Genomic DNA, 26,345 nt, shown 5'->3' on the forward strand with positions numbered 1-26,345 from the left:
AAAATAGGCATACTGAGAGCGACAGAAATGACAAAATATGCTAAAATAAAATTTAGGGACTATGCACTCACTTGGTCTTATTCTAAGATATCTATTATACAGTATTCACCGTTCTTCATCCAGTAGTGATGTGAAGTGACATCACTATAACAAAAGCACCTTATGATTTCTGTTTGGCATAAACTGCCAGCATTGCTACTTTGTGCTTAGTATTAAGGCCCTTATAAAGTAGAGCTTCCTTGAACATAAGCAAGGCAGTTCTGCAACAATCAATCTGACAACTCAGACAGTGATTAGTGAATAGGGCACATGGTGTAGATATGATAGACAAAGAGATGGCTCATGGGCAGGTGGAATGGAGCATACGATTGAATTCATCATGATTCTGAGAACAGCTTGGAACTTAAATTCCTATGAATTGTCTGTGAGAGTAGATCTCCAAAATAATCTGCACAAACCAGGCTGGAAGAGTGGCACAAATGGTAGAGCACCAGCTAATCAAGCGCAAGACCTTGAGCTCAAAATCCAGTAAGTAAACAAACAAATGACAACAACAACAAAAAGAAACATTTGCTGTATCTCAAACTTTTCTTAGAGCACTGCCAAACTCCAGGGAAAGTTTTCTTCTAGTGATTCTTTTTCAGGTCCTCATTTTTCACTGCATCTTGTATCTTTGTTCCCACTCATCCAGTTTCCCTGTAGCTCTCATTTTCCTCTTCCCTCATGTTCTCCTTTTCCTCTGGCTTTGGAAATCATAACTTAATATTAATATAAAAAAGATTAATATCAATAGAACTATTAACTCCAGTTAGGGAATGATCTGGTAGTCTAACAATCACTTGTAAAGCTACTGTAGTCAAATCACTGATCGCTAACAAAGGAATGTTTAGTCCATATGGAAGTATAAGATTGGAAGGTTAAGCAAATGGCATTGTATATGTTGATTTAAAAAAACAATGAAAGCAAAATTTCTTTTAAAAAGTGTATTTATTCACCACTATACAAAGCAAAGTTCCTCTCACAGAGACCCAACTTCTGGTTAAAAGGATCATAAAGATTACATGGAGTGGCGTGGCATGCTACAGCAGTAATACATGTCTAGCACTCATGACCTGAGACCCAGACTACACTACAAGAATCCACAATTGTGGTACAAATGTCTAAACTCAGAATGCAATGAAGTTAAACACTATAGCATCTGTGATACCATAATGATAAGAAATAGTTTTACTGTGAAATATCAGGTTACAGGTTGATTGCAGTCATTGTTGTTTTTTTTTCTCTTCACCTTCACATAGGATAACTGAAAATAACCTGGAATTTCTACAATTGCTTAATTGATGGGGGATTTGGCCATTCAGACTAATTAGCATGAGTCCATAATGTCAGCATTTAAATTAGGCCAAATTGAAAAATCAGAGGATGAATTTTAATAGAAAACTGTGATGACCTCATTATTGACATTGTACTTCAGACATATCATTAAAGAGTCAAGAAAAAAAAGACCAAGGAAGAAAAGGAGAAAATACTACACACACACACACACACACACACACACACACACACACATTAGTTACTGGAAATGTAACAAAGTGAATTTGAACGGATGCTTATTAATAATGTATACAACTGTATTTCCTTTATACTTGGTAACTTTTTATAGTTTTAAAGCCCATTTACACAGTAGAAAGGGTTGACAAGACAGAAAATCACAAAGGGCAGAGCATGTGAGTTCACAGGAAATGGAATACAGTGCACAAGCTAACAAATCAATCTCTCATCTTCATGAGTGAAGGCAAGGAGGAATGTATATGCAGGTAAGTTTGTAAATTTAGTTCCCCTCTAGAATTTTATTTTCTCAGTGAATAATTATGTAGTTACAAGTTGGGCATGGTAGTACACATCTATAGTCCCAGCACTTGGGAAACTGAGAAGGGAAGATCTCAAGTTTTAGCCAGCTTGGGATATCTAGTGAATTAGGAGCAAGCCTTGGCTACATAGTGAGACCCCATCTCATAAGAATTATGTGCTTATTCATTGGGTATAAGATGCAAGGCTTTGAGAATAGACAAGGCAGTTATATAAGCATCATCTCTTCTAGTATAGAAAGTTAAATTTAGCAAGAAGATATACTAACATCACTGAACATCACCGGATCTGAAATTGTTCACTTTGTGGATCTTATCTTGTGTTTAAACATTTTAAAGCTTTAATGTTATTTTATTGGGGTGATAGGAGGAACTGATGGGAAAAGAGCCTTGTGGTCACAAGTGTGTTTATTCTTCCTAGACAGGGCTGGGGATGTGGCTCAGTGGTAGAAATCTAGCATGCATAGGGCTCTATTCCTACACTGGCTAAGGACAAAGACATCTCCTTCCTTCTCTTTATTGGTCTGTTAAGAGTCTCTTGGTAATCCTGGAGTCAGTCTTGTGTGATTTGCACTTTTTTATAATGTATGTTTGTGTTCTGTAGAATTTCAGATGTGTTATCTCTAATTGGTCAGTAATATTCTCTCAGAATTGGTTTGGGTTCTTTTATATAGCTAATTATACCTAAACTTTCTCTCTCTCTCTCTCTCTCTCTCTCTCTCTCTCTCTCTCTCTCTCTCTCTCTGTGTGTGTGTGTGTGTGTGTGTGTGTGTGTGTGTATCCATTACTGTATTAGGCTTAAGAGGGTTTTTTTTTCTCCCATATTTTTTGTTTTGCTTTATTTTAGTACTGTTTGAGTTTGGATGCTTTAATTTTGTGTTACTTGATGTCTGGGGAATTTTTGAGGCAAGATCTTGCTATATAGTTCAGATCTTAAACTCTGCATCCTTCCGCCTCAGCCTTTGAGTGCTGGGATTACAGGCACATGTACCACCACATCTAGCTATATTTCTGAGAAGTCTTGTTTATGCAGTTGCTCTATTTTCGTTGTTGTTGTTTTTAGGAGTGGAACACAGGGGCTCATGTTTGCTCGGCAAGTGCTCTACCACTTCAGCCATGCCCCCAGCCTAATTTTTGTTAAGTACAGACTTAGTTTAAAGGTCTACATTATTCTGAGCTTCCTGTTGGCTATAAACCATTTTTTATGTGAAATACCAACTATCTATTAATTTATATAGTTTGCAGATAATGTATAATGTATTTTTAATTTTTAGGTTTAGATAACTAATTCTCAAGTAGTTAATGAGTTCTTTTTTGTCGTTAGGAAGGGTTCTTCCATTTCTGGGTTGATTTATCATGTAGCTTTTCTTCTGGTTGGAGCATGTGACTGTAAAATCTTTATTTTGGAGTATTTTCTCAGTTAAAACAATTGTTTCGGGGCTGGGGATATGGCCTAGTGGCAAGAGAGCTTGCCTCGTATACATGAGGCCCTGGGTTCGATTCCCCAGCACCACATATACAGAAAACGGCCAGAAGTGGCGCTGTGGCTCAAGTGGCAGAGTGCTAGCCTTGAGCAAAAGGAAGCCAGGGACAGTGCTCAGGCCCTGAGTCCAAGGCCCAGGACTGGCAAAAAAAAAACAAAAAAAAAAAACAATTGTTTCCATATTAATAATTGATAGCTATAAATGTTCCACAGAAGAAATAAATTAGTCTCTGGAGAGGACAAAATTCTCTATCTACCTACCAATATACATTTCAGTTCACTGATTATACTGTTAAAATCTTACATACTCTTCTATACCTTTTAGCCAGTTCATCTGTGTGAATCAGAACAAGGCATATTACAATAGTCTACCAAGAAGAAATATACGCTGATAATGCTTTGTCTATTTAAAATTAATATTTATGAGTTTAACACAAGACAGGAAAAGTTTATTAATCGGGAACAGACAGAGGCCATAGGTTGGCTCAGCCCTGGCTAGAGTTGTGCTGGGTGAGTCCAACAAAGAATAAGAAACAAGAGAACTGAAGATGTTGCAAGAGTGCAGCCATAAACATGGATGTGCAGGTATCTATCTTGTATGATGATTTACACTTCTTTGGATGTATGTCCAAAAGTTGTATAATGGAATTGTACCGTAGCTGTATTTTTAGTTTCTTGAAAATCTTCATGCCGATTTTCATACTGGCTACATAAGCTATATTCCTACCAACAGGTATAAAGCCCCTTGCCCCTGCCCAGCCTCACCAGTATTTCTGTTGTCGCTTATCTTGATGATTTTCCTCTGGCTGAGATGGAATCTCAGTGTCCTTTTGATTTTCATTTCCATTATGGCCAAGGATGTCGAACATTTCATCACAAATTTATTAGTCATTTGTACTTTTGAGAACTGTCTGTCCCGTTCATTTGCCCATTTATTAGTTGGATTCTTTGTTCTTTGAGCATATTATACAGGCCCTATGGTTGTGTTTTTCCCACCCGCGCTCCCTGCCCAGGGCTTGAACTCCCAACCTCACACCCTCACTAGATTTTTTTGTTCAATGGCTGGCACTCTACCACTTAAGCTACATCTCTACTTCTACCTCTTTGCTGGGAGATAAGAGTCTCTTACTGGGAGATAAGAATTTCTCAGATCTGTTTGTCCACAGTGGTTTTGAACCAGGATGTTTAAAGCTCAGTCTCCTGAGTAGCTAGGATTAGAAGTGTGAGCTATTAGCATTAGTAGTCCTAGGGTTTTAATGGAAATAAGTAAGCCATTTTAAGCAAATGCACATACATTACAAAATAAAATATTAGCAACAAAACCAAAGTGAAATTTGCTGTGTTCCATGGGTATCTAAGGGAATACAGGAACATGAGTACAGTTCAGCTTCAGAGACAGTCAAAACCAAGGACCTAAAAAGGCCAGAGAATCTAATGTGGTACGCTATCCTTTTCTGCTCTCCCCCACTCCAGCTTCCTTCTCTCTTGCTACACTGAGTAATTTTCTTGGGTTCAGAGATTTTATGGCTTTTCTATAGCTTCTGAGTTCACTATAGTTCTAGCATTGTCTCTGTTTCAAGTGGGAAATCTGGTTGGTCAGTGGGGGTTGAGTCAGTACAAATGTAATCACAGCAATGCAGACAATGTAACCAGCCTTTCAGCCTCCAGGTTTCCAGTGCCTTCTCTTTAGATGAGGCAGCTCTGACAGGCAGAGGGGAGGTGTTAGTTCTTGGTATTCTCCTTGAAGAGTTCACCTGCTCCCCCAATAACATAACAAATACACTGAGGTCAAGTTTTGAGAATAAAGGGATCTAACCTGTAGAAAATATTTACATCAAATAGGATGAAACATTTGTCACCAGAAAAACAATGTCTAATTAATCATTCTGCTAACAAATAGTGAATGCCAAAGTATGACAGTGTCCAAGTATGACAGAACAGAAACAGAAACATCTCTTCTACTTTAATATAGAACTGCCTTAGTGAAGGCAAGGTCTGAAGACATTTAACTAAACAATTAAAGGGTTTCTTCAGTTGTTTTTTTCTCCAAAATAGAGTTGTTGTGATGCCCAAAGTGAGTTCTAAAAAAATGAAATATTCCTAGATTGATCCATAGACTAGTAGTACATCTGTCAAAATTTTTAAACAAATGTGCTACAATATCCTATCATTATTTGTAGAATAGATTTTTCTTATCTTACCACTGAAGAGCAAGGAAGTCAGAATATCTGAGGACCATTTTTTTTTCTTTCCCAAAATGAACCTTTGGCAACTTTATTTTGAATCCATTGCCCTTGCTGTTTTCAGTTGGCAACTAAGAGCAAAATTTCAGAAGTTAATAGACTTGACATGTGATAATCATTGTTCTCAACTACACGATCTAAAGCTAAATCAGCAAACAAAACTGGCCTGCTTAGTTTGTCTGCATTTATGAGTTAATAAATTCATGGGAAGCCACAATTTGGTAGGAAACAGCTTGGAAATTATTCCTTAGAAATACAACTCTAAAAGGAACTTTTTGACTCAAACAAGAGTTGGTGTGACAGTTATGTGTAAACTATCTTTGTCTTCCTAGCATACTAGAAACACTCCAAGACTAAGTAGAAACCATATACATTATTAACCAAATTACTTAAAACTCAAAGCACAAGAGTACTTTATCGATGATTGCTTTCTGATTGTATAGCAGCTGATAGGCAATTAAAGTAGCTATTGTTTCAGAGATTTAATTCCTATAAAGCCTGTTATGTCTAGTAGAAGGAAATCTGCCTTACCTAGGAAGCAAGGTAATTTTAAATATTTAACTTTTCCCTTTAACTATCTGAAAAGACAGACTTCCAAAGCTATATATTGTAATATATTGTAATATATATTGTAATATATTTTGGCCAATTAATAGTCTTCCCTTTATACATACCTGGTTAGTACTTTTACAATGGGGAGGGGGTGTCCTTTTCTTCTTTTTTAGAAGTTTCATGCTGATATTTTAAGATGATCTGCTTCTAGGACTTATCTCAGTTACCTCTACCCTAATCATTGTACTGCAAATCTGTTTCTTGGCCAAGGTGTCTGGAGGCTGAGAAGGCACAATTTGAGCCTTTTGTTATTGCAAATGGGAGTTCAATTTCTTCAGTGAAATGTTTGGTTGGAATCTGAACCTATACTAATGCTTAACAATCAGAATATAAGAACTGAGAGTAATGTGAGTAGAATGGAAGGAAGTCATATGGCATTATCTTTTCCTACTAACTGGAGATTGAAAATGTTAGAGGACACTCAGCTTCAAGTCTGGGTGCTAGGTGGGCAGATCTTAAATCTAACCAAAGTAAACAACAAAGAATCAAACTACATAAAAGAACTTTGTGGTAGGCTTTGGGATGCTCTGCTCCAACACAAAATTTAAATTTCAGAGAAACTTTGAGGGGCAAATGTATGCAAACAGGAACACTTACGTTTTATAGCAGAGGCATAAACTGTACCACTTCTATAAAGTACAATTTAGAATTAGCAAAATAAAAAATACATACATTGGGATTCAGCAATACCAATTTTAGTACAACCTGCAGTTATGGTAACATTTCACAGTAGCATTGATGATGACACTGTAGGGTAAATTTTCTACCCTCTGAAGGTTTGACAATTGAGTCTATGAAATAAACTGACAACAGGTTAACAAGAGAAAAATCATTTTAATTATGCTGTAAAATGCAGAGATATCCCCCACAAAAAAATTACACAGCAGTGTATAATCCATTCCAGTTGGTATGCCTCCAGACTCTTCTCCTGAGATACAATTAATTTCTGTTTGATGAGACTCTCCTGGGAGGGGGATTTATGACAAATGAGTTCTCTTTTGTGGGACTCAACTTTAGTACAGTAAACCTATAGAAAGCCTCCTAGCAACAGATGTGGAGAGGAGGAGCTGTGGAAGAAAGGCAGGAGGAATCAGAGAGAGACCGTAGCTCTTTAGTTCAAAGGACTCAACAAGCCAAAACTTCGTAGTTTGAGCTATCATTTATTTCAGCCCCCACAGAGAATAGAAATAATCCAACTATCAAATGGTGTAGGACTGGTAAAGTGAACATGCACTTGGGTTAAAAAAAAGAGACAAGGCCTTAAGGGGTGGATCTAAAACATTCTCCAATTCATGTTAGACTAAAGGTACAGTTTACATACCACTTGTACTAAAAAAAAAAGTGATTTAAAGCAGGAATGTTTGCTTTTATGAGAAGCCGTTAATAAACTTGCCAGGCGGGAGGGGCACTTTTCTCACTATTTTGAATGCTTTTTTTTTTTTGCATCTTGAAACATGAAAAGAATTCACAAACAAACGTAGACGCCCCGGAAGGATACACTGGCTTGAAGTCTGACGCTGGAAAGGAGAAATCGGGTGAGTTCCACCTCCTGGGCCACCACCCTAAGGGGACAGCTAAGAGTGATCCTTCGTGACACACGCCTGAAAACTGTCCAAACATGTCCAGCGCCCCCCCCCCCTCCTCCCCAACTTCCCTTCTCGAAGTTTCAGCGAAGAACGAGCCACAGGAATTGCTAGCAAATTTGGCATCGTCTCCAAAACACTGACATACCGTAAGGTCCACCCCGGGAGGACTCTGTGCAGATCCCCCTCACCCCCCCACCCACCTGGTTAAGTCTCTACCCAGTTACCTGGGTAACCCGCACACCTGGAGAGGCAGTTCCCTCCCCCCTTCCCAGAGGTTTCATCCTAATCCACCTGGCCACACCTCCCTGCCCCGGCCCTGGGTAAGGCGGGGCCGGGTGAGGGTCTCCCCTTCTCTCTGGGCCGTGCATCATCTCGGCCCCAGGTCAGCAGCTTCTCTCCTGGCGGCATAACCGCGTGGCCTTCCGCATGATCGGCTACCTACTTTGAAAACCTCTAACACCCATGAAGCCGGAGAAATGCAAAGTATTAACGGGGTTTAGGTTGACACCCGGTGTGTCGTAGTTTCAGACCCGGCTTCTCCTCCTGGCCTCCTCTCCCGGCACCGTCCCAGCTCGGTCGCGGGCGGGGAGGCTGGCTTAGTGGACCGCCGCGCGAAAGTGCGGGAGAGGAAACGCAGCTAGGTTTTCGGAAACGACGCTCTTTCCTCCCGTCTCGATGGTCCCCTTTGTGACCCAGCTGAGGAGCCCTGGCGTTCGGTGCCAATAGTCCTTCCGGACGACAGAGGGCGATGCAAACCCTGACTTGACAGACGCCGGGCACGCGCCCTCGCTCCAGCTACTGAGAGCGTGAGAGCGCGGGCGCATGCGCGCTCGGCGGTGCGCGGCGGTAAGCAGGAGCAGGGGCGAGGAGCGGAGATTCGACCCGGCCTGAGCTCCCGCGGGCGCGCGTGCGCAGAGTCGCGAGCTCCGCGCTGCCGGGACTCCTCCGTGCGGGATCCGGGGTGAGGCCGCTGTGCGGGGGGCCGCGGGGATGTTCCGAAAAGCTCGGCGAGTGAACGTGCGCAAGCGGAACGACTCGGAGGAGGAGGAGCGGGAGCGCGAGGAGGAGCAGGAGCCGCCACCGTTGCTGCCACCGCCGGCTACTGGCGGCGAAGACCCGGGCCCTGGAGGGGGTGGTGGCGACCGGGCCTCCGGGGGCGACTCGCTGCTGGGCCCGGGGCCGCCGCCGCCGTCGCTGCCGCCGCCGCTGCCGCCGCCCTCCTCCTCCACGCTCACCCCTGGCCTCGGGGCCGAGGCCGGGGGAGGCTTCCCCGGCGGCTCGGAGCCTGGCAACGGGCTGAAGCCGCGCAAGAGGCCTCGCGAGAACAAAGAGGTGCCCAGGGCCAGCCTGCTGAGCTTCCAGGACGAGGAGGAAGGTAACCGCCGCGCCCCCGAAAGCCCGGCCTCCGCGTCCGCACCCCAGCGCCCCGGCCCCGGCCCCGGCGAGCGCGCTGCGCTGGATGCCCACCCCGGAACCGATGGTGGGGGGGGGGGGTCCCCTTCCCGCCCCGGCGCTGGCGGAACTTTCCCCGCCTCCGGCCTTCTGCTCCGACTGGGGTGGCGTTCCCGCGCTGCCGCGAGCAGCCCGAACAATCGCACCCTCCTCCTCTTCCCTTTTCCTCCTCCTCCCCCATCTCCCCGTCCCCGTCGCATTTTTCTACCAGGTCGAGGCTGGAGCTACGATCACTCCTGGGTTGAAGGGGGAATTCGGGGCTCCCCATCTTGCCTCCCTCCTGCTGGATGCTTTGCAGAGATCTTGATTTTTTGGGGGGTGTGCTGTCTTGGGGAGCCTGAACTCGGGTCTGGACGCTGTCCCTGAGCTGCTTTGCTCAAGGCCAGCGCCCTACCAACTTGAGCCAACAAGCTCCGCTTGCACCTTTTTGGGTGGGTTATTTGGAGATGAACGTCTCAGGAACTTTATTCCTCCGCGGGGCTGGCTTTGAACTGCGACCCCCCCCCCCCCTCAGATCTCAGCCTCCTGGGTAGGTAAGGGTTACAGGCATGGGCCACCGGTGCCCGGCGAGAACTCGATTTGTGTGTGAGTCCCTGGTTTTAACTGCTGGGCCTCTCTCAGAGCCCTATTTGGAGGCCACCGTACCTGCTGCGCCGCCTCCTTGGCACCTGAGACGAGGAAGGCCCGGTTTGAGAACAGGAGAGAACTAGGCCCCGGGAAAGAAGTCTAGGCTTGCAGCTCTGCTTCCAAATGACCTTGGGACTGTTCCTTACGATCACCCTACAAGTAAAATCGGGATAGCGAATGTCTGCTTTCGCCCGAGTTTTTGGAACAGTGAAATAGAATAGTTAAGGCAGTTTCTGTAATCTCGTGCAGCATGCCAGACGAGTCAACTTGCAGGAGATTGAGATTTCTGATGGTAAATGAGCCTTTAAAATATATTTGCCCACCGACAAACTGAATGTGTAAATGAATCCCATGTTATAAAAAAAAAAACCTCGAGTTTAGGAAGCTGTGCATCTCTGAATCATGATGCTTTCCTGTGTCTAGTAAGGTTAGGCAGTTTATTTTTGGCCTTTAAGTCAATATTGTTAGAGAGGGGTAAAGCCAATTTTTGTCTTTGATGATACTTGGACTATTTGGTGAAGTGTTACGTGCTTGACTTAAAATGGAAGAAAATAGATAAGCCACTAGAAGTTATTTTTGCAGTGCTACATATTCTAAGCATAGTCTTGAAATAACTTGTCAGTTGGTAATGGATGTAGAGTTACTCAGACTTGTCAACACCTTTTGATTTTTCAGTATATTGTTTCAGATTCCTTAATTAGATTTGTGCGCACATGGGCACACACACACACAGGTACTGGAATTTGAACTCAGGGCCTTAGCATTTTCCCTTAGCTTTTTCACTCAAGGCTAGAGCTCTACCACTTGAGCCATAGCTCTACTTCTGGCTTTTTGATGGTTACTTGGAGATAAGAGTCTCATAGACTTTCCTGCCCAGGCCAGCTGTGAACCTTAATCCTCAGATCTCAGCCTCCTAAATAGCTAGGATTTCAAGTGGGAGCCAGTGGCATTGGGCTAATAGATTGTTTTTAAAGAAACATGGTGTCTTTTTCTTCCTAAGATGGAAGGTTTAAGGAAAACAATAAGTTTTTGTGAAATTACATAGGTTATACCTTAAAAACCTTGGAATTTCACTTCTGCATATTTGTGAAGTTAAAACTCAAACTGGCAAACTTAAAGTAACTTCAAATTATGGTGTGTGTATATGTGTTTATGTATATCTGTGTGTGTATACACACGTATGTACATGGTAGAATTTGAAAGAAGTATTTTTCTGAGAGTGGTTGCTACAGACTTCATTTAATTTCTTTTTTAAGAAAATGAAGAGGTTTTCAAAGTGAAGAAATCAAGTTACAGCAAAAAGATAGTAAAGTTGCTCAAGAAAGAATATAAAGAAGATCTTGAAAAATCAAAGATTAAGACAGAACTCAACTCATCAGTTGACAGTAAGTACTAATCAGATTCTTTTGGAATGATAAAATGACACCCTTTTCAGTGATTTGAATTAGTATGAATTTGTTCAAGGGTCCACTTTGAGTAGCAGTACATACAGCTCAGTTACCCAGTGCTTAGGCACTTACTGTGTATGCCTCTTAAGAGATAGATTGTTGCTGCTGGATTCTTGCTGGTGTATAGGCTGGTGTATAGCCTGAGGCAGGTATATTCCTGTTTGAAAGGGTAAATAGATTCACAAAAATGAGATTTCAACCCCTTTGGCTCTATTTCCAAAGTGTTTAATTCTTAGAGAATGTTTAGGAATTTGGTAAGATTCCTGTTGGTCATATTGCCACTTATCAACCTTATGAGACAGATACAGATACACTGTATCCATATCCCTCCCCCCAAATTAAGTTAAACCAACCAGCTGCCTTCCCTCTTCCCTCCCCCCAGAGTTCTCTTTCTCTTGGCTCTCTTTTCCCCTCACCCCCCCCCCTTTTGCTGGAGACAAGCACTCTACCTCTGGCCTATACCCTCAGACCCTGAGCTTAAGCAATTGTTTTATCTTTAGGAAAATAGGCTCATTATAATATGTCTGAGTTATTAGGCAAATGCTTTAGAGAAATCTTTGTGTTTTATAAAAGAGTTAAAGATAGTTCTTACAGGCTTAATATGAACCAGAAGGCTCTATCTCCAATTTACAGTCTAGTTGTAGAGAAAACATCACATGAATATGTAACATCAGTATTGAGTAAAATATCCAATGACGAAAGAGTGACCATAGCTTTTTTTTTCCATAAGAGAACTGCTTCACAGAAATGCAGGGCATCAAGTTGGATTTTGATAATTAAACTTCCAGAATATAGAAAGGAAATATGTACATGTCATCAAAGATCACAACAACTAAAGTAGTTTAGGGAAAGAACACGTACATTTGCCAGGACAAAGTAGATGATTTTTGAAGGAAGTAGTTTAAAGGTTTAGTATGTCTGATACACTGTTGGCAGATTTTGAGGGATATTTAGTATGCAGTATGGAGTTTACAGTTGGTACTGCCAAAATGGTGACATGACAAATACCTTTTGAAACTTCAACTTGGTGTTAACATGTAGCATGGGGTAGAGTACGGAGAGATTGGAGGCCTAAAGCCATTGGAATTCCAGGGTCAGTTTTGATCCATTATCAATGAGCAAGACTGAGTCTTTTCCTTACTCTGGGAAATTGTGAATGAGTTAAAAGTTGTTGCTTTGAATGTAAAGGAAGGAATCGAAAGAAAAAGATTTTTTTTTTTGCCAGTCCTGGGCTTAGACTCAGCGCCTGAGCACTGTCCCTGGCTTCTTTTTGCTCAAGGCTAGCACTCTGCCACTTGAGCCACAGCGCCACTTCTGGCCGTTTTCTATATATGTGGTGCTGGGGAATCGAACTCAGGGCTTCATGTATGCAAGGCAAGCACCCTTGCCACTAGGCCATATTCCCAGCCTGAAAAAGATTATTTGAGAGACATTCCAAAGGAAAATTTGTAGACTTCATATATGCTTTTTGTTATTAATTTTGGAAGCAGCAGCCAAGTTTGAACTTATTTTAAGCATATTTTAATTCCTTTTTTTTTTTTTTTTAAACCAATTCAGATGACCAGCCTCTGGACAAAGCAGGGCGCATTAAGGACGCGAGTCAAGAAGATGGCGTTGTCATCAGTGAGCATGGGGAGGATGAGATGGACATGGAGAGTGAGAAGGAGGAAGAAAAGCCCAAGGCTGGCGGCGCATTCTCAAATGCTTTGTCTTCTTTGAATGTTCTCCGTCCAGGTGTGTGTTATTGCTAGTATTTCTCAGAATTGAATCAAGCCCTCAAAGTTGTGCTATTTCTTTGTATTGGAGTTTGAACTCAGGGCCTTACATATGCTAGGCAGTCACTCTATTGCTGAACTGAGCTTTCATCCTGTTCTTAGGGTTGTTTTTTTCATACTTAAAAAATATTGTTATTATAAAGTTGTTGTGTAGAAGGGTTAGTTACATGTCAGGTAATAAGTATAATTTCACTTTGGATGATGTCACCCCTTCCCTCATTCTCTCGGTCCCCACCCACAAGTTTTATGGTCTCCATTTTCAACATAGTGTCTAGTGAGTATGTCCTAAAAACAGATAATGCATTAGTTGTTTTTGATATAAGGTCTTACTTTCCTGCTTTAGACTTCCTCTTATAGCTGGGTTATAGTCTCACGCTGTCATACCTAGCTTTCTGCTTTTCTGCCCAGGCTGGTCTGAACTTGGATCTTTGTCTCAGCCTCCTACCCATCTAGGATGACAGGTGTGTGCTACTGCACGGACTTCCTGGTTGGGGAATGGGGAGTGTTCTCAGAATCTTTGTTTTGCCAGGGCTGGCCTTGAAACCCTGATCCTTCTGATCCCAGCCTCCCAAATATCTAGGATTACATGCATGCCTCACTGGTGCACAGAAGAAGGGCTGTCTTTAAAGGTGAAAATTCAGTAAAGAATTAGTTAACTAAGTAATGTTTGCTATTATGACATAATTGAAGGTAGGGTGTTTCCATTTGCAAATATAGAAAATGTGAGAACTAGATGTTTTCCAGCTTTCTCAATACTAGCTTTACAGACAAGCAATTGTATGATTAAAGCAAATAGCCTTCAAGTAAATGTTAATTGGTTCTAAAACCTTTTTATGTATTTAGTTAGAAAACATTAAGCATTTATTTAGTAGCCAATTTTAAATGTAAAAGTAGTATCAGTGTAACATTTAAAAGTGCCTCCTTTGGACTAGGGAACTTGTTACAAATTACATACATACCTCCCTAGTGGCTGTCAAATTGTTATAGTCCTTATGGAAAGCCATTTTGCAATTGGAATAGATTTCTAACTGCTTTTACCTTTGACTTTGTAAATCCATATCTAGAAATTTATCCTGAGGAAATGCCTTAATTACAATTTCATTGCAAAAGGTTAAAACTGGGGGGGAGGGGAGGGCGGGGTCTCCCAGGAAGAGAAAGACAGTAAATTACAATATGTTTACTTAGGGTTACAATAGTAATTAGATCAGTAGGTGAAAAGTCAATCATTTTGATTACATAGTTGATTATGCTTTTATCTGTTCAGTGATTATTGCTAAATCCTTAAAATTATGTGTGTGTAGAACAACATGGAGAAAAACCTAGTGGCTTAATACAAAGAACAGTTAGCCACAAAAGTACATATTCAGTATACTTACATGTAAACTGTAAAAACTGCTTGCAACAAAAATGCATTGTAAATCAAGTAGTACATTTCAGAGTCATGAGATTATGGGCACTATTTTTCTTTATTAGTTTTCCAACTTACTAATACTTAAATATTTTTATTTCTTTTTTTTTGGCCAGTCCTGGGGCTTGGACTCAGGGCCTGAGCATTGTCCCTGGCTTCTTTTTGCTCAAGGCTAGCACTCTGCCACTTGAGCCACAGCGCCCCTTCTGGCCGTTTTCTATATATGTGGTGCTGGGGAATTGAACTCAGGACTTCATGTATGTGAGGCAAGCACTCTTGCCACTAGGCCATATTCCCAGCCCAATATTTTTATTTCTTAAAAATAAAAAAGTACAAATAAAACTACTTTGGTTTCCTCCTTATCTCATCCAAATATTTTTAAATTGATAAAAAAAATCAGCGGGATTATAGATAAGGTTTGGAACAGGGTACCAGTAGTGAATATTAAAACATTACTGTGGCAGGGTGCTGGTGGGCATGACAGTCCTAGCTACTCAGAGGTTGAGATCTGAGGATCGCAATTCAAAGCCAGCCTGGGCAGGAAAGACTACCTACAGTGAACCACTAAAAAGCCAGAAATAGAGCTGTGGCGCAAGTGGTAGTAAAGTGCTAGCCTTGAGCACAAAAGCTCAGGGACAAGTCCAGGTCCTGAGTTCAAGATGCAGTAGTAGGCTGGGTGCCAGTGATTCATGCCTATACTCGTAGCTACTCAGGAGGCTGAGATTGAGGATCATGCTTCAAAGCCCGCCTGGGCAGGGAAGTCTGTGAGACTCTTATCTCCAGTTAACCACCAAAAAACCAGAAGTGGAGCTGTGGCTCAAAGTGGTAGAGCACTATCCTTAAGAATAAAAGCTCTGGGACAGTGCCCAGACCTTGAGTTCAAGCCCCACACCCCCCCCCCCAGGGGAAAAAAAACAAACACAAAAAACAACTCAGTACCAGCAAAAACCAAAAAGCATTACTGTAACAAGCCTATATGAGGTTATTCTTCATATTTTCAAAGAAAGAGACAACTTTATACACCTATCATGTTTTATAATTAGTCATTTATTTACAGGAGAAATTCCAGATGCAGCATTTATACATGCAGCAAGAAAAAAGCGTCAAATGGCCCGGGAACTAGGAGATTTCACTCCTCATGATAATGAGCCAGGTAAAGGCCGCCTTGTCCGAGAAGATGAGAATGACGCCAGCGATGATGAAGATGACGATGAGAAACGCCGTATAGTTTTTTCTGTGAAAGAAAAGTCACAAAGACAAAAAATCGCCGAGGAAATAGGTAACTTGATGTTGTACTGTTGTATTGATATTAATTGTGATTTGATTTTCATAATTGGATGAAAACATTTATACTTAACCTCTTTAATGCTGGAGAATTTTTTTTGTACAAGTCTGTTACTTGAAAATTTTGAAAACTATATCATGGTTCTGATCATTATATACTATTCTTGTAGCTAGTATTGTGTTACTCTGTATATATATATATATCAGTATTTGTATGAGATAGGTGGCTTTGTCTTTCCCTTTGTTGGGCTGATGTCGAGCTTACAGAAATTAATAAACCTATTTAATATTTTAACAACTACCTTAGGCCTAGTGGCCTAATATGGCCTAGTGGCAAGAGTGCTTGACTTGTAATACATGAAGCCCTGGGTTCGATTCCCCAGCACCACATACGTAGAAAATGGCCAGAAGTGGCGCTGTGGCTCAAGTGGCAGAGTGCTAGCCTTGAGCAAAAAGAAGCCTGGGACAGTGCTTAGGCCCTGAGTTCAAGGCCCGGGACTGGCAAAAAAAAAAACTAAAACGAACAACTACCTTAGCTACCAGTGATGTGATTATGGCAGACAATGTCAACAGTATCAAATGAGACCATAGTAGAAACTTTGGTTAGACGAAGTTACTAATAGCAATAATAATAGCTTGATTCTTGTGAATAGGACAGCATCTCTTCCCTTCTGCTTTTTGGATATTACATAATTAAGTTCCTCTGTCGCTCTTGGCTGCAGGTATTGAGGGGAGTGATGATGATGCTTTAGTCACTGGAGAACAAGACGAAGAGCTCAGCCGTTGGGAACAGGAGCAGATAAGAAAAGGAATTAATATCCCTCAGGTAAAAAGAGTTTTACATTTAAAATTAGGTTAGAAGGCTTTTTGTCCTCTTGTTACAATGAAAACCTAGTTTATATTGAATCTTTGTCATTCTTTCAAATAGCATAATCCAGAAAATTGCATGAGATGTATCCAGTAGGCTTTAGAAGAAATCATTTTAAATTACAGCCAGAATGACAAGAGAATGTCCAGTTGTTTAGATCAGTGTTTTTCAAAGTAGTCCGTTAGCTAGGGACATCGGTCATACCTGAGAGCGATGTTGAAAGGCAAAGTTTATAGTCAGAAACTCTAAACATCGTGCCTAGCAATCTGATGAAGAAGCCCTCTAGGTGACTGTGATGCATGCTAAAATAAGAGAACCACTTCTTTAGATAGGTATATTCTTTCCTAGATATGATTTTTCTGACAAAAATTATTTTGAAGGGACTGGGAATATGGCCTAGTGGCAAGAGAGCTTGCCTCGTACACATGAAGCCCTGGGTTCGATTCCCCAGCTCCACATATATAGAAAACGGCCAGAAGTGGCGCTGTGGCTCAAGTGGCAGAGTGCTAGCCTTGAGCAAAAGGAAGTCAGGGACAGTGATCAGGGCCTGAGTTCAAGGCCCAGGACTGGCCAAAAAAAAAAAAAAATTATTTTGAAGAAAATTGTTTTTTCAGGAACATACAATCTTAGTGAGGAAGATGGAAAGTACCTCCCAAATGCTAAGAACAATTTGCTTTTATAGAAGTAAGATAGTGAATAATGATAGTAAATAGTGATAGTAAACTTAAAAAAAAACACATTTGTTCTTGTTTCATATTAGTGTTTTAAGGCAGATATACATTTGCATGTATTTGGATGTTGTTAAGAAATCAGTGGGGCTGGGAATATGGCCTAGTGGCAAGAGTGCTTGGCTCGTTCGTATACATGAAGCCCTGGGTTCAATTCCCCAGCACCACATATACAGAAAACGTCCAGAAGTGGCGCTGTGGCTCAAGTAGCAGAGTGCTAGCCTTGAGCAAAAAGAAGCCAGGGACAATGCTCAGGCCCTGAGTCCAAGCCCCAGGACTGGAAAAAAAAAAAAAAACAACAACAAAAACAGTGTAGCCAGGCACATGTGGCTCACACCTGTAATCCTAGCTACTCAGGAGGCTGAGATCTGAGGATCGTGGCTCAAAGCCAGCCCGGTAGAAAAGTCCATTAGACTAAATCTCCAACGAACTACTCAGAAAAAGCTGAAGTGGTGCTATGGCTCAGGTTGTAGAGTGCTAGCCTTGATCACAAAGAGGCTCAGGGACAGTGCCCAGGAATGACAGAAAGAAAAAACAAAACAAAACAGTACTAGGAAAGTCTTGGCCTAGATATTGGGATCCTTAATTTGTAATCTGTAGATTGTCCATTCTCTGACCTTGGGCCACAACCTTCTTAGCCTCTTCCACTGGTAAAATGATATGTCCCATCAAGGTCTAAATTGAAATTTATTAGAAATGAACTTAGTGATTCCATCAAGATGTGAGACATTCTCCTAAACCTACTTTTAGTTGACTTCTGAGCATTATACAGTTATTAATTTTAGTTACATGCTGTTTGGAAAATGGGTACTGTTTTTAATCATTATTTTTTAACTCCTAATGACATTTTGTTCTTTTTAAAAGTTTGGCCATTTGTGTTTTCATCTATATCCATTTCTTTTCTAGGTTCAAGCAAGTCAGCCCACTGAAGTGAATATGTACTACCAGAACACGTACCAGACAATGCCTTATGGTTCATCCTATGGCATACCATATAGTTACACGACTTATGGATCATCCGATGCCAAATCTCAAAAATCAGATAACACAGTCCCTTTCAAAACTCCCAGTAATGAGATGACTCCCGTTACTATTGATTTGGTAAAGAAACAGCTTAAAGACAGGTAGGGCAGATCAACTTCTTAAAGACCTGTGTAGCTTTCTGTTCCCTCAGGCAACATGTAGTCTGGGGTAGCAGATACAGAATGTCGGCAAAGAAGATTCACTGGCCCACCTTCCAGAACTTAACAGAAGATGACATCATACTTTGTTCTGCTACCTTCTTGGATTACTTCTGTGGAAGCCACGAAAGTTTAGAGGAAAAAAAAAAGCCACTCCATGATCATGTTGAAGACAGTTTTGAATTTGCACCTCTTGGACTCCAAAAGTGTAGTCAAGATATGGGGGGAAAAGCAAGACAGTAAAATTTCGGTTAGCACACCAAATAACCGCATATTAAGTCTGAAAACTGCCTTTTTTTTTTTTTTTTTTTTTGAGAAAAAGAGCAGAGCAGATGAAAAGATGCCATTCCAAGTGTTTTTATGTTCTAACAGTGGAACTAAATGCATTATAATAATTGCAAGAGTCCCGACAGCATAGACTTTTGGATGTAAATGTTATATTTATCCTTTTGTGTTCTTAAGGTTGGATTCCATGAAAGAATTGCACAAAACAAATCGACAGCAGCATGAGAAACACCTGCAAAGCCGAGTGGACTCTACGAGGGCTATTGAAAGATTAGAAGGGTCTTCTGGGGGTACTGGTGAACGGTATAAATTTTTGCAAGAAATGCGAGGGTATGTCCAAGACTTGCTTGAGTGTTTCAGTGAAAAGGTAAGAATGCAAAAATATTAATCTCTTTGAATAAGGCAATAATAAGGAGGTCTAGATGGCCTGTGTAGACCATTCTGTAATTCTCAGTATCCACTGAACTCAACCTTTAGAAATGGTGAAAAAAATCATGCTTCATTTTCTTTACTTCATTAGTGGCATTCTTTCGTGGAGTAGCATAGTTCTATTGAAAACAGAAAATGAGAGTACTTCAAAGCACTTTCTAATGAGACTGGCAAGTCTTATTTCAGTATAATGGTAGATTATAGGCCTTTGTTGAGTTGCTAAGATGAGACTCATGTGACAGAATTTTTCATTTTTATGCTTCAATTTTAAGCTTATTTTAAAACTATTCCTGCAAGTCTAAATATGTATGATTGTTATTAGTGTAATAAATACGTAGCTAGATTTCAGTAGTTTTTATTTTTCACCTGAAGTGCTTGATTGCCATTGCTCTTAATTTTCATTTAAATAAGCCACGTGTCTTTATTCATTTCAGAAACCATTAAGCATTTCTTCCAGATTCATTTTTTAGTATCATAATTTGTACTTTTTTGCATTCTATTAGCATTTGTTTACATTAAAAAAATGAGCTGCATGCAGCTAATTTCTTGGATGACCTCTCAGTAGATCTTTCTTTAGGACAAATGTACTGTTTGCACTAGGCCTATAAGCATTTGTGAACTCCAGAGCCTTTAAAAAAATTAAAATCATGGTCCCCATTTAACTTTGGATCAGAAGGCACATTTCCTGTTATCATTGATAGGATTAGCATAGAAACTAAACTTACAGTATGGTCAAGTGGGAGTATTTGAACTTTATAGATTGAGTCTGCCTACTGTTTTGTCTTTCTGGTGGATTTTGATGGTTTTCCAGTCACTGTGTGGTTGCCTGTGGGATGAGGGTTGTCATCCTTTCCTCTCCATAGGATCTGTTGATGTTTTTTGTTGTCTTGCCTGGTTTCGGGAAAGGCAACTGCAGTCTAAGCTGTGACATCCCTTGTGGTAGAACAGTTGTTGGGGAGTGGGGAGGAAGAATGAGCTTGACTGTGCTCCTCAGGGCAGGGGCTAGAGTCAGGACTGGGAGTGGGAGGTATTTGTCAGCGCTGATAGAGAAAGGATCTTCATCCAAAATGATACTTGTGAGGTTGGTCCCTAGGAATTGCTGCTTTTGAAGTATCTTGGCCTTTGCTTTGGAATTTTCGTGGATAAAGAGACACTCCAAGCTGCACACACAGTGCTAAGAAAATTGACATTAGTATGGCCAGCTAGATCATAGCATTCTTGAATTAAAAACAAGAATAGGACACTTAGTTTCCGGTGCTGAATTAGTCGTGTGCTTTATCTTCCTTGATTATTCTGTTCCTAGACAATCCATGGTTGTGCTAATCATGGCTATTCATGGAGATCTATAGTGACTACATTTTAATCAAAAGGGTAGCTAATACTGTGTTTTAAAGATGTTTTGTTTTATTCCGACATCTTCATATGCATATAGTCCTATTAGAAATGTGCTGCCAAACTGATCCAGTCATCTTAAAAATATTTGGGAATAAGAAAATATTTAGAGACAATTGAGTATTTGGTTTAGTTACTATACAAAAAATACTCTTTCAGACTAAGACAAACATCCCTTTTTTCCCTCTTAAAAAAATTTAAGTGACGTTTGAATTCAGTAAATTACTTGAAAAGCATTTGTTTTGTTTCTCTTCTAGTCATTTTTTCTGGTGTTCTTTACCTGAGATTTGGCCCAAAAGCAATGATTATAATGATAGTTTTGAGTTTGGAAAGGGTAAAACAATTTGTCATGGAGCAGACTCGAGATAAATCACTATTGCTAGTTACTTGAGTGAGAGTTAAAAATGAGTTTGAAATATTTCTTTGAACTTTCTCTAGGCTTTGTTAAAAAGCAGTCCCAAGTAACTAAAAAGAAAAATTGCATGAGTAGAATCTCAACTACACATTGCATAATTAAAATTCTATATGATGCTAGATCAAGTGTGTAGCTCTTAGAGTGAGAGAAATGTAAATGTCCAAGACTTAAAAAAATGCATCTTAGGTCTATTTGTCTTTAGTCTGCCTGGTTTAAAGAAAGAGGATAAGGGAAAAGGTGGGAGGTGGAGAAATGGACACAATAACAAGGGCAGTAATAGCTAAAAGAGAAAAAACAGATTACATTAAAATTTAACAGTAGAGTCTCTAGACTGAGCTGTTCAGGACAACCATGACAGATTTGGGGACATTGTTGCCCATGGTGTGGCAAAGAAAAACAAATGACTCCATTACTTTGACCTTTCTGTGAACACTTGCCACTTTTGCAATGGAATCATACACGTATATATAAAATTGATTTTATTACAGACATCTTTGTATTCCACCTGCCTTTTTTTTATTTCCGTTTGCAGTCTCTGTTCAGTTCAGGAAGCTGCTATAACACTTGGTGCCAGTGTTCCCAAACTCTAAATAATGTGTTTTCCTTTGCACTAACCATCGGGAAACTAGAATTTCTGGTTTCCTCAGGTATGTTTAGTGGTTGTTAGTGTTTGTGAAAGTTTCATAGCATTTGGTTTTAATATAAGGTCTTTATAAATTAAGCTTTCTGTTTTTTAAAAACAACTAGATCTTGTTCTCTGAACTGATATTCTGTATGAATCAAGTATGTTTTTACTTTGCAGTAAGAAATTTACAATATGAGAAAATTTAAATATTTGATAGGGTAGTGGTAGCTAGAAATTTTTTAGCCCTATTCATTAGTTGATTTACATAGAAAATACATAATTAAAGGTGCAGAATTGTATGGTAGATTGCTACAGTTTTGTAGATTATAGATTGTTATTAACATGGTACATCTGAATGACAGATCAATTTATATGTCCAAAGCTGGGCAGGTAGCAGACTCTTGTTCTTACCTATGCATAGAGCTGTTGTGGGTTGGTTGGTTGCTTGGTATTGAATAGTGGTAATGGTTTTTAGAGATCATGCTACTGGAAAATTTAAAATACACATTTGAAAGATTTCCAAGTTTCTTAAATGTTCTCTAAAGATAAAGCACTAAAATTTTCGGCATTTCTTTACTTGCTGTCTCAGTACTAAGTATTAAATTTCTTAACCCAACTTTTGCTCCAACAACTAGGCAGTAGACATAGTAGCTCTGTGTGTGGATTTGAAGAAGAAGTGATGGCTTCCTATCCATTGCAGAACTGAACTGCTCTCCTGTCCTGTTAGGAATTCATGATTATTTTGCCCATAGAGAGGGGGCTTTTTCAGAAATCCGGAAATAATATGGAACCCTCAAATAAGTAAGCACCTAAGGAGTTTGGTGTTACGGAGTGTGTTGTATTTTCACAGGTGCCACTGATTAATGAACTTGAATCAGCAATACATCAGCTGTACAAACAGCGAGCTTCCCGCCTTGTCCAAAGACGACAAGATGATATTAAAGATGAATCTTCGGAGTTTTCAAGCCATTCAAGTCAGTCCATCTTGAAGGTTTTTATTATTCATTAAACAACCTTGTTTACTTAGTGCAGTCTAATTGAATATTAGAGATCTCAGGGCACTCTTTTTTTTTTTTTAAAGAAACAATTTTTCTTGTTATGTCAGGTAGATCTAACAGCATGTATTTGAATTGTGATAAGAAAATGTGGCTTCGCAGAGGAGCTAAAAACATGCACTAATAGTCCTCACAGTCTTATTCTCCTTTGCACATATTTTCCATTCTTTTTACAGCATAGAATACCTTATCAGTGTTTCATCTTAAAACTACTGTCTGTTTGGCCCTAGCTGATTTTTTTTTTCCCCTACCATTTCATCATGTTCATAGCCTAGGTACAAGTGCAGCTTTCGACCACAATAAAAGATTTTGAGTTTAGAGATTGGAAAGATTTATGGAGAGGGTGATAAAAGAAGTATTATATAGCCAGTAACAACCTCAGATTATAGGAGTTTACTAACCCTTCCCTTGGGATAACCCCCAGAGCCAAAGTCTTTTTTTTCTTTAAACATTCTTATTTGTATTTGCATTTTTTAAAGTCAGTGAATGCCTACAGCTCTTGCAGTTTTTTGTAAAACTGTAGAAATTAAATTTATATTCTCTTCTCTATGACATATTATAAAAATAACTCTTGAAGTTAGTTTAGCTGAGTGTCTTTAAGTAGTTGCTTTTATAAACCATTTAGTGTAGTTTTTCCTATGGCCTTCCCTATTCTTGGGCTCTCCTGGGGATTTTCCTAATGTGGGTTCCTTGTGTCTTCTTTTGTCATCTCTTTGTTCCTGGGTTAGCAGTCTCAAATGAGATATACTAATTTAAAATGCAGATTTTCTGGTACTGTCCTTAGAGATACTTACTTGGTCTTCCATGTCCAGGAATCTGCATGTTAAACCACCGTGCCACATGTTGCAAGCCCAAAAGAATCTAACGTTACTTAGTACGCTGCTTTGCCATACAAGATGCCCTTCAGTCAGACTCTGGGTGGCTGACAAAGCATCCTCCCATGTGTCTGATGGGTTTTGGGGAGGCAGAAAGAGGCCATCATATGGCCTGCATTGCTGAGTCTGCCTCAGCAGTGCTGAGCCGTGTAAATGGTCTTGACCTGTTTTCACTATACAAGTTTAAATCAAATTACTGACATTGGACGCCTAAATGACTAATGCATCCCTCCCAGATCACTTTTGATCCAGACAGAACCAGATTTCTGGGGCAGATTACAGGTAACCACTATATAAGAAGGGATATAATTTCCTTTTAAGTTAAATGGTTTGTGTGAGCTCATTAAGCAACTTCTCTTATCTATCATCTGTTTTTCATAATGTGGAGCTATTTAGTTATATGGAACTTGAAGTAAGAGTTAAATGATGCATGTTAATTAGACTGAAATTTGGAAAAAAAAAATGGAAAGATTATAGAAAAGTGAAAAATACTGTCCTAGGGCAAATGCACACTATTTACCACAGATTTGAGGACAACAAGCACATTGGAAATTGAAGAATCAATTCACTAATCACTCTTTCAAAATGAAAGAATACTTAGCAGTTGATTTATAAGCACTTAATACATCTTACAGAAATGAGGGACAATGTTCCTTGACATTGATACATTGTCTCTCTTAGCTAGTAAACTGTGGAACATTCTTCCTAATATGAGCTATTCTGAAATGAGAGTTTAAAAAGTCACCTTTTAAAATTAGTTAAGGTCTAGAATAGCTAGGAATCAGTGAAATGGAGAGCTGATTTTTGGTTTTGTTTTACCTCTTGCTGGTTATGGTGACAAATCTGGTAGGCTGGAAAAATATGTATGAACCTTAAGTGGATGTCTTTCATTTTGCTATCTCCTATTCCTTGGGTTATTTTCTGGCAAAGAATATCTGGTCCCCATTAAAGATCGCAAGGCCCTAACCTGTTTGGGATCCCAATAAAAGCATTAGGACTTTACTAGGTGTTCTGATGGAGATAATTTTTTTTTGTGGGTGGGGGAAATTGTACTGTGGTTTGACCTTAGGGCCTCTTGCTTCTAGGCAGGCACTCTACCACTCAAACTACCTCCCTAGAAGAAATGCTGTTTCTTTTGGACAACTCCTTCCTATGTATACAGGGCTTCCATTTTTGTTTTTGTATATGAACAGGAAGTTAACCATTACTAGATGACTGGCATCAGCAATGAGACAAAACATACTGAGAAAACAGACAATGTAAGAAAAGTAAAGCCAAATGACAGCCTCAGGGAGATGATAGTAGTATCTTCATACTGAACACAAGTATAAGGATGCTATAAAAGAGGGCTATAATAGTAAAACATGACTACCTTTTAGAAACTGAAAAGAAGGTAATTGAAATACAAGTTTAAATAGGATGGTTGAAAAACTAAGCTAGAAAATTCCCCTACTGTTCAAAAAGAATAGGTAAACGAGATGGGAACCAGGAGGAAATAAAGACCAGATTATTGTTCTGCGAAAGAGTAGGGTATAAGAGTGTAAGTTAGCACTACTCAAGATTCTCAGTGTAATGTTGCCAAGTTAGTTCTAAGAATAGTTGATAACATATAAATTCTTACAAAGCAGAACAAAATTTTATTCTTAGCCTTTCTTCCTGTTTCTTTGTTGTCATTTCATGTTACTCTATATGTGATGTCTTAAGTTCTTTCTTAAAAAATGTAATCTATTTTCCTTTTACACAGGTAATTTAGAATTTTAATTTGGTCATGAGAGCATAAGCTAGTTTTTTATTTTAGACATTATAAGTAGCCTAGTTAGTTGCATTTTTGTAGGGTTGTTGGACTCCTAAATAATTTTTTTTCTACTTATTTCCATGGGAGTCTAGAATAATGCTAAGATTTTATCTAAACTAAAAACCTGTCCAATTTGCCACTTAGTGCAGAATCATGCTGCTGAGATTAGCAAGCATTCTATCATAATGGCTTGTTCTGTGCAAACTCTTTCCTCAGGGTTGTTGAAGGAGGGTTTTTAATTTTAACTGTTGTTATTTTACAGATAAAGCTCTGATGGCACCAAATCTTGATTCCTTTGGACGGGATCGGGCACTGTATCAAGAGCATGCAAAACGTCGGATTGCAGAGCGGGAGGCCAGGAGGTACTAAACTGATTTTGTGGCTTCATTAGGGAATGGAACGGTGACTTTTATTATCTAATTTGAGAATTGGGGTTTGTTCTCAAGAACTCGTCGGAGACAAGCCAGAGAGCAAACCGGGAAGATGGCAGATCACCTTGAAGGCCTTTCCAGTGATGATGAAGAAACATCAACCGATATTACTAATTTCAATCTGGAGAAAGGTTAGGTCTTTATTTGGGAATAGCACTCATCAGTTTGGTTTCTGCTTGGCTGTTTTTGTTGTTTTTAAGTTTTGTTTCATATCATGAAACGCTTAGAACTTTCCAAACTTGGGTTCTACCCAAGGTTTATGCTCTTCTGTATTTGGTTTCAGCTTTTAATAGAATAAGTGACTACTTTTACATGTATTATATACTCACACCTATTATCCAAATTTTTTTTGTTTTGTTGAAGCCTCAGCTTGAACTCAGGGCCTTGGCACTGTGCCTTAGCTTTGTAGCTCAAGGCTGGTGCTCTTCCACTTGAGTCACAGCTCCACTTCCAGCTTTGAGGTGGTTAACTAGACAAGAG

General features: G+C 39.9%; 1 protein-coding gene across 1 annotated transcript in view; it reads left to right on the forward strand.

Moving 5' to 3' along the window:
• Positions 1–8,658: 8,658 nt before the first annotated feature.
• Paxbp1 (PAX3 and PAX7 binding protein 1) overlaps positions 8,659–26,345 on the forward strand; it is a 32,152-nt gene continuing 14,465 nt past the window's right edge. Inside the window, exons 1-10 of the mRNA XM_048346312.1 lie at positions 8,659–9,167; positions 11,128–11,256; positions 12,877–13,053; positions 15,560–15,781; positions 16,509–16,612; positions 18,289–18,506; positions 19,026–19,215; positions 22,560–22,683; positions 25,697–25,796; positions 25,881–25,996. Coding sequence (XP_048202269.1) covers positions 8,783–9,167; positions 11,128–11,256; positions 12,877–13,053; positions 15,560–15,781; positions 16,509–16,612; positions 18,289–18,506; positions 19,026–19,215; positions 22,560–22,683; positions 25,697–25,796; positions 25,881–25,996 — 1,765 coding nt within the window. The 5' untranslated portion in view covers positions 8,659–8,782. The remainder of the gene's footprint in view (positions 9,168–11,127; positions 11,257–12,876; positions 13,054–15,559; positions 15,782–16,508; positions 16,613–18,288; positions 18,507–19,025; positions 19,216–22,559; positions 22,684–25,696; positions 25,797–25,880; positions 25,997–26,345) is intronic.

Source organism: Perognathus longimembris, chromosome 5 (genome assembly GCF_023159225.1).
Source record: "Perognathus longimembris pacificus isolate PPM17 chromosome 5, ASM2315922v1, whole genome shotgun sequence".
Taxonomy (NCBI): Eukaryota; Metazoa; Chordata; class Mammalia; order Rodentia; family Heteromyidae; genus Perognathus; species Perognathus longimembris.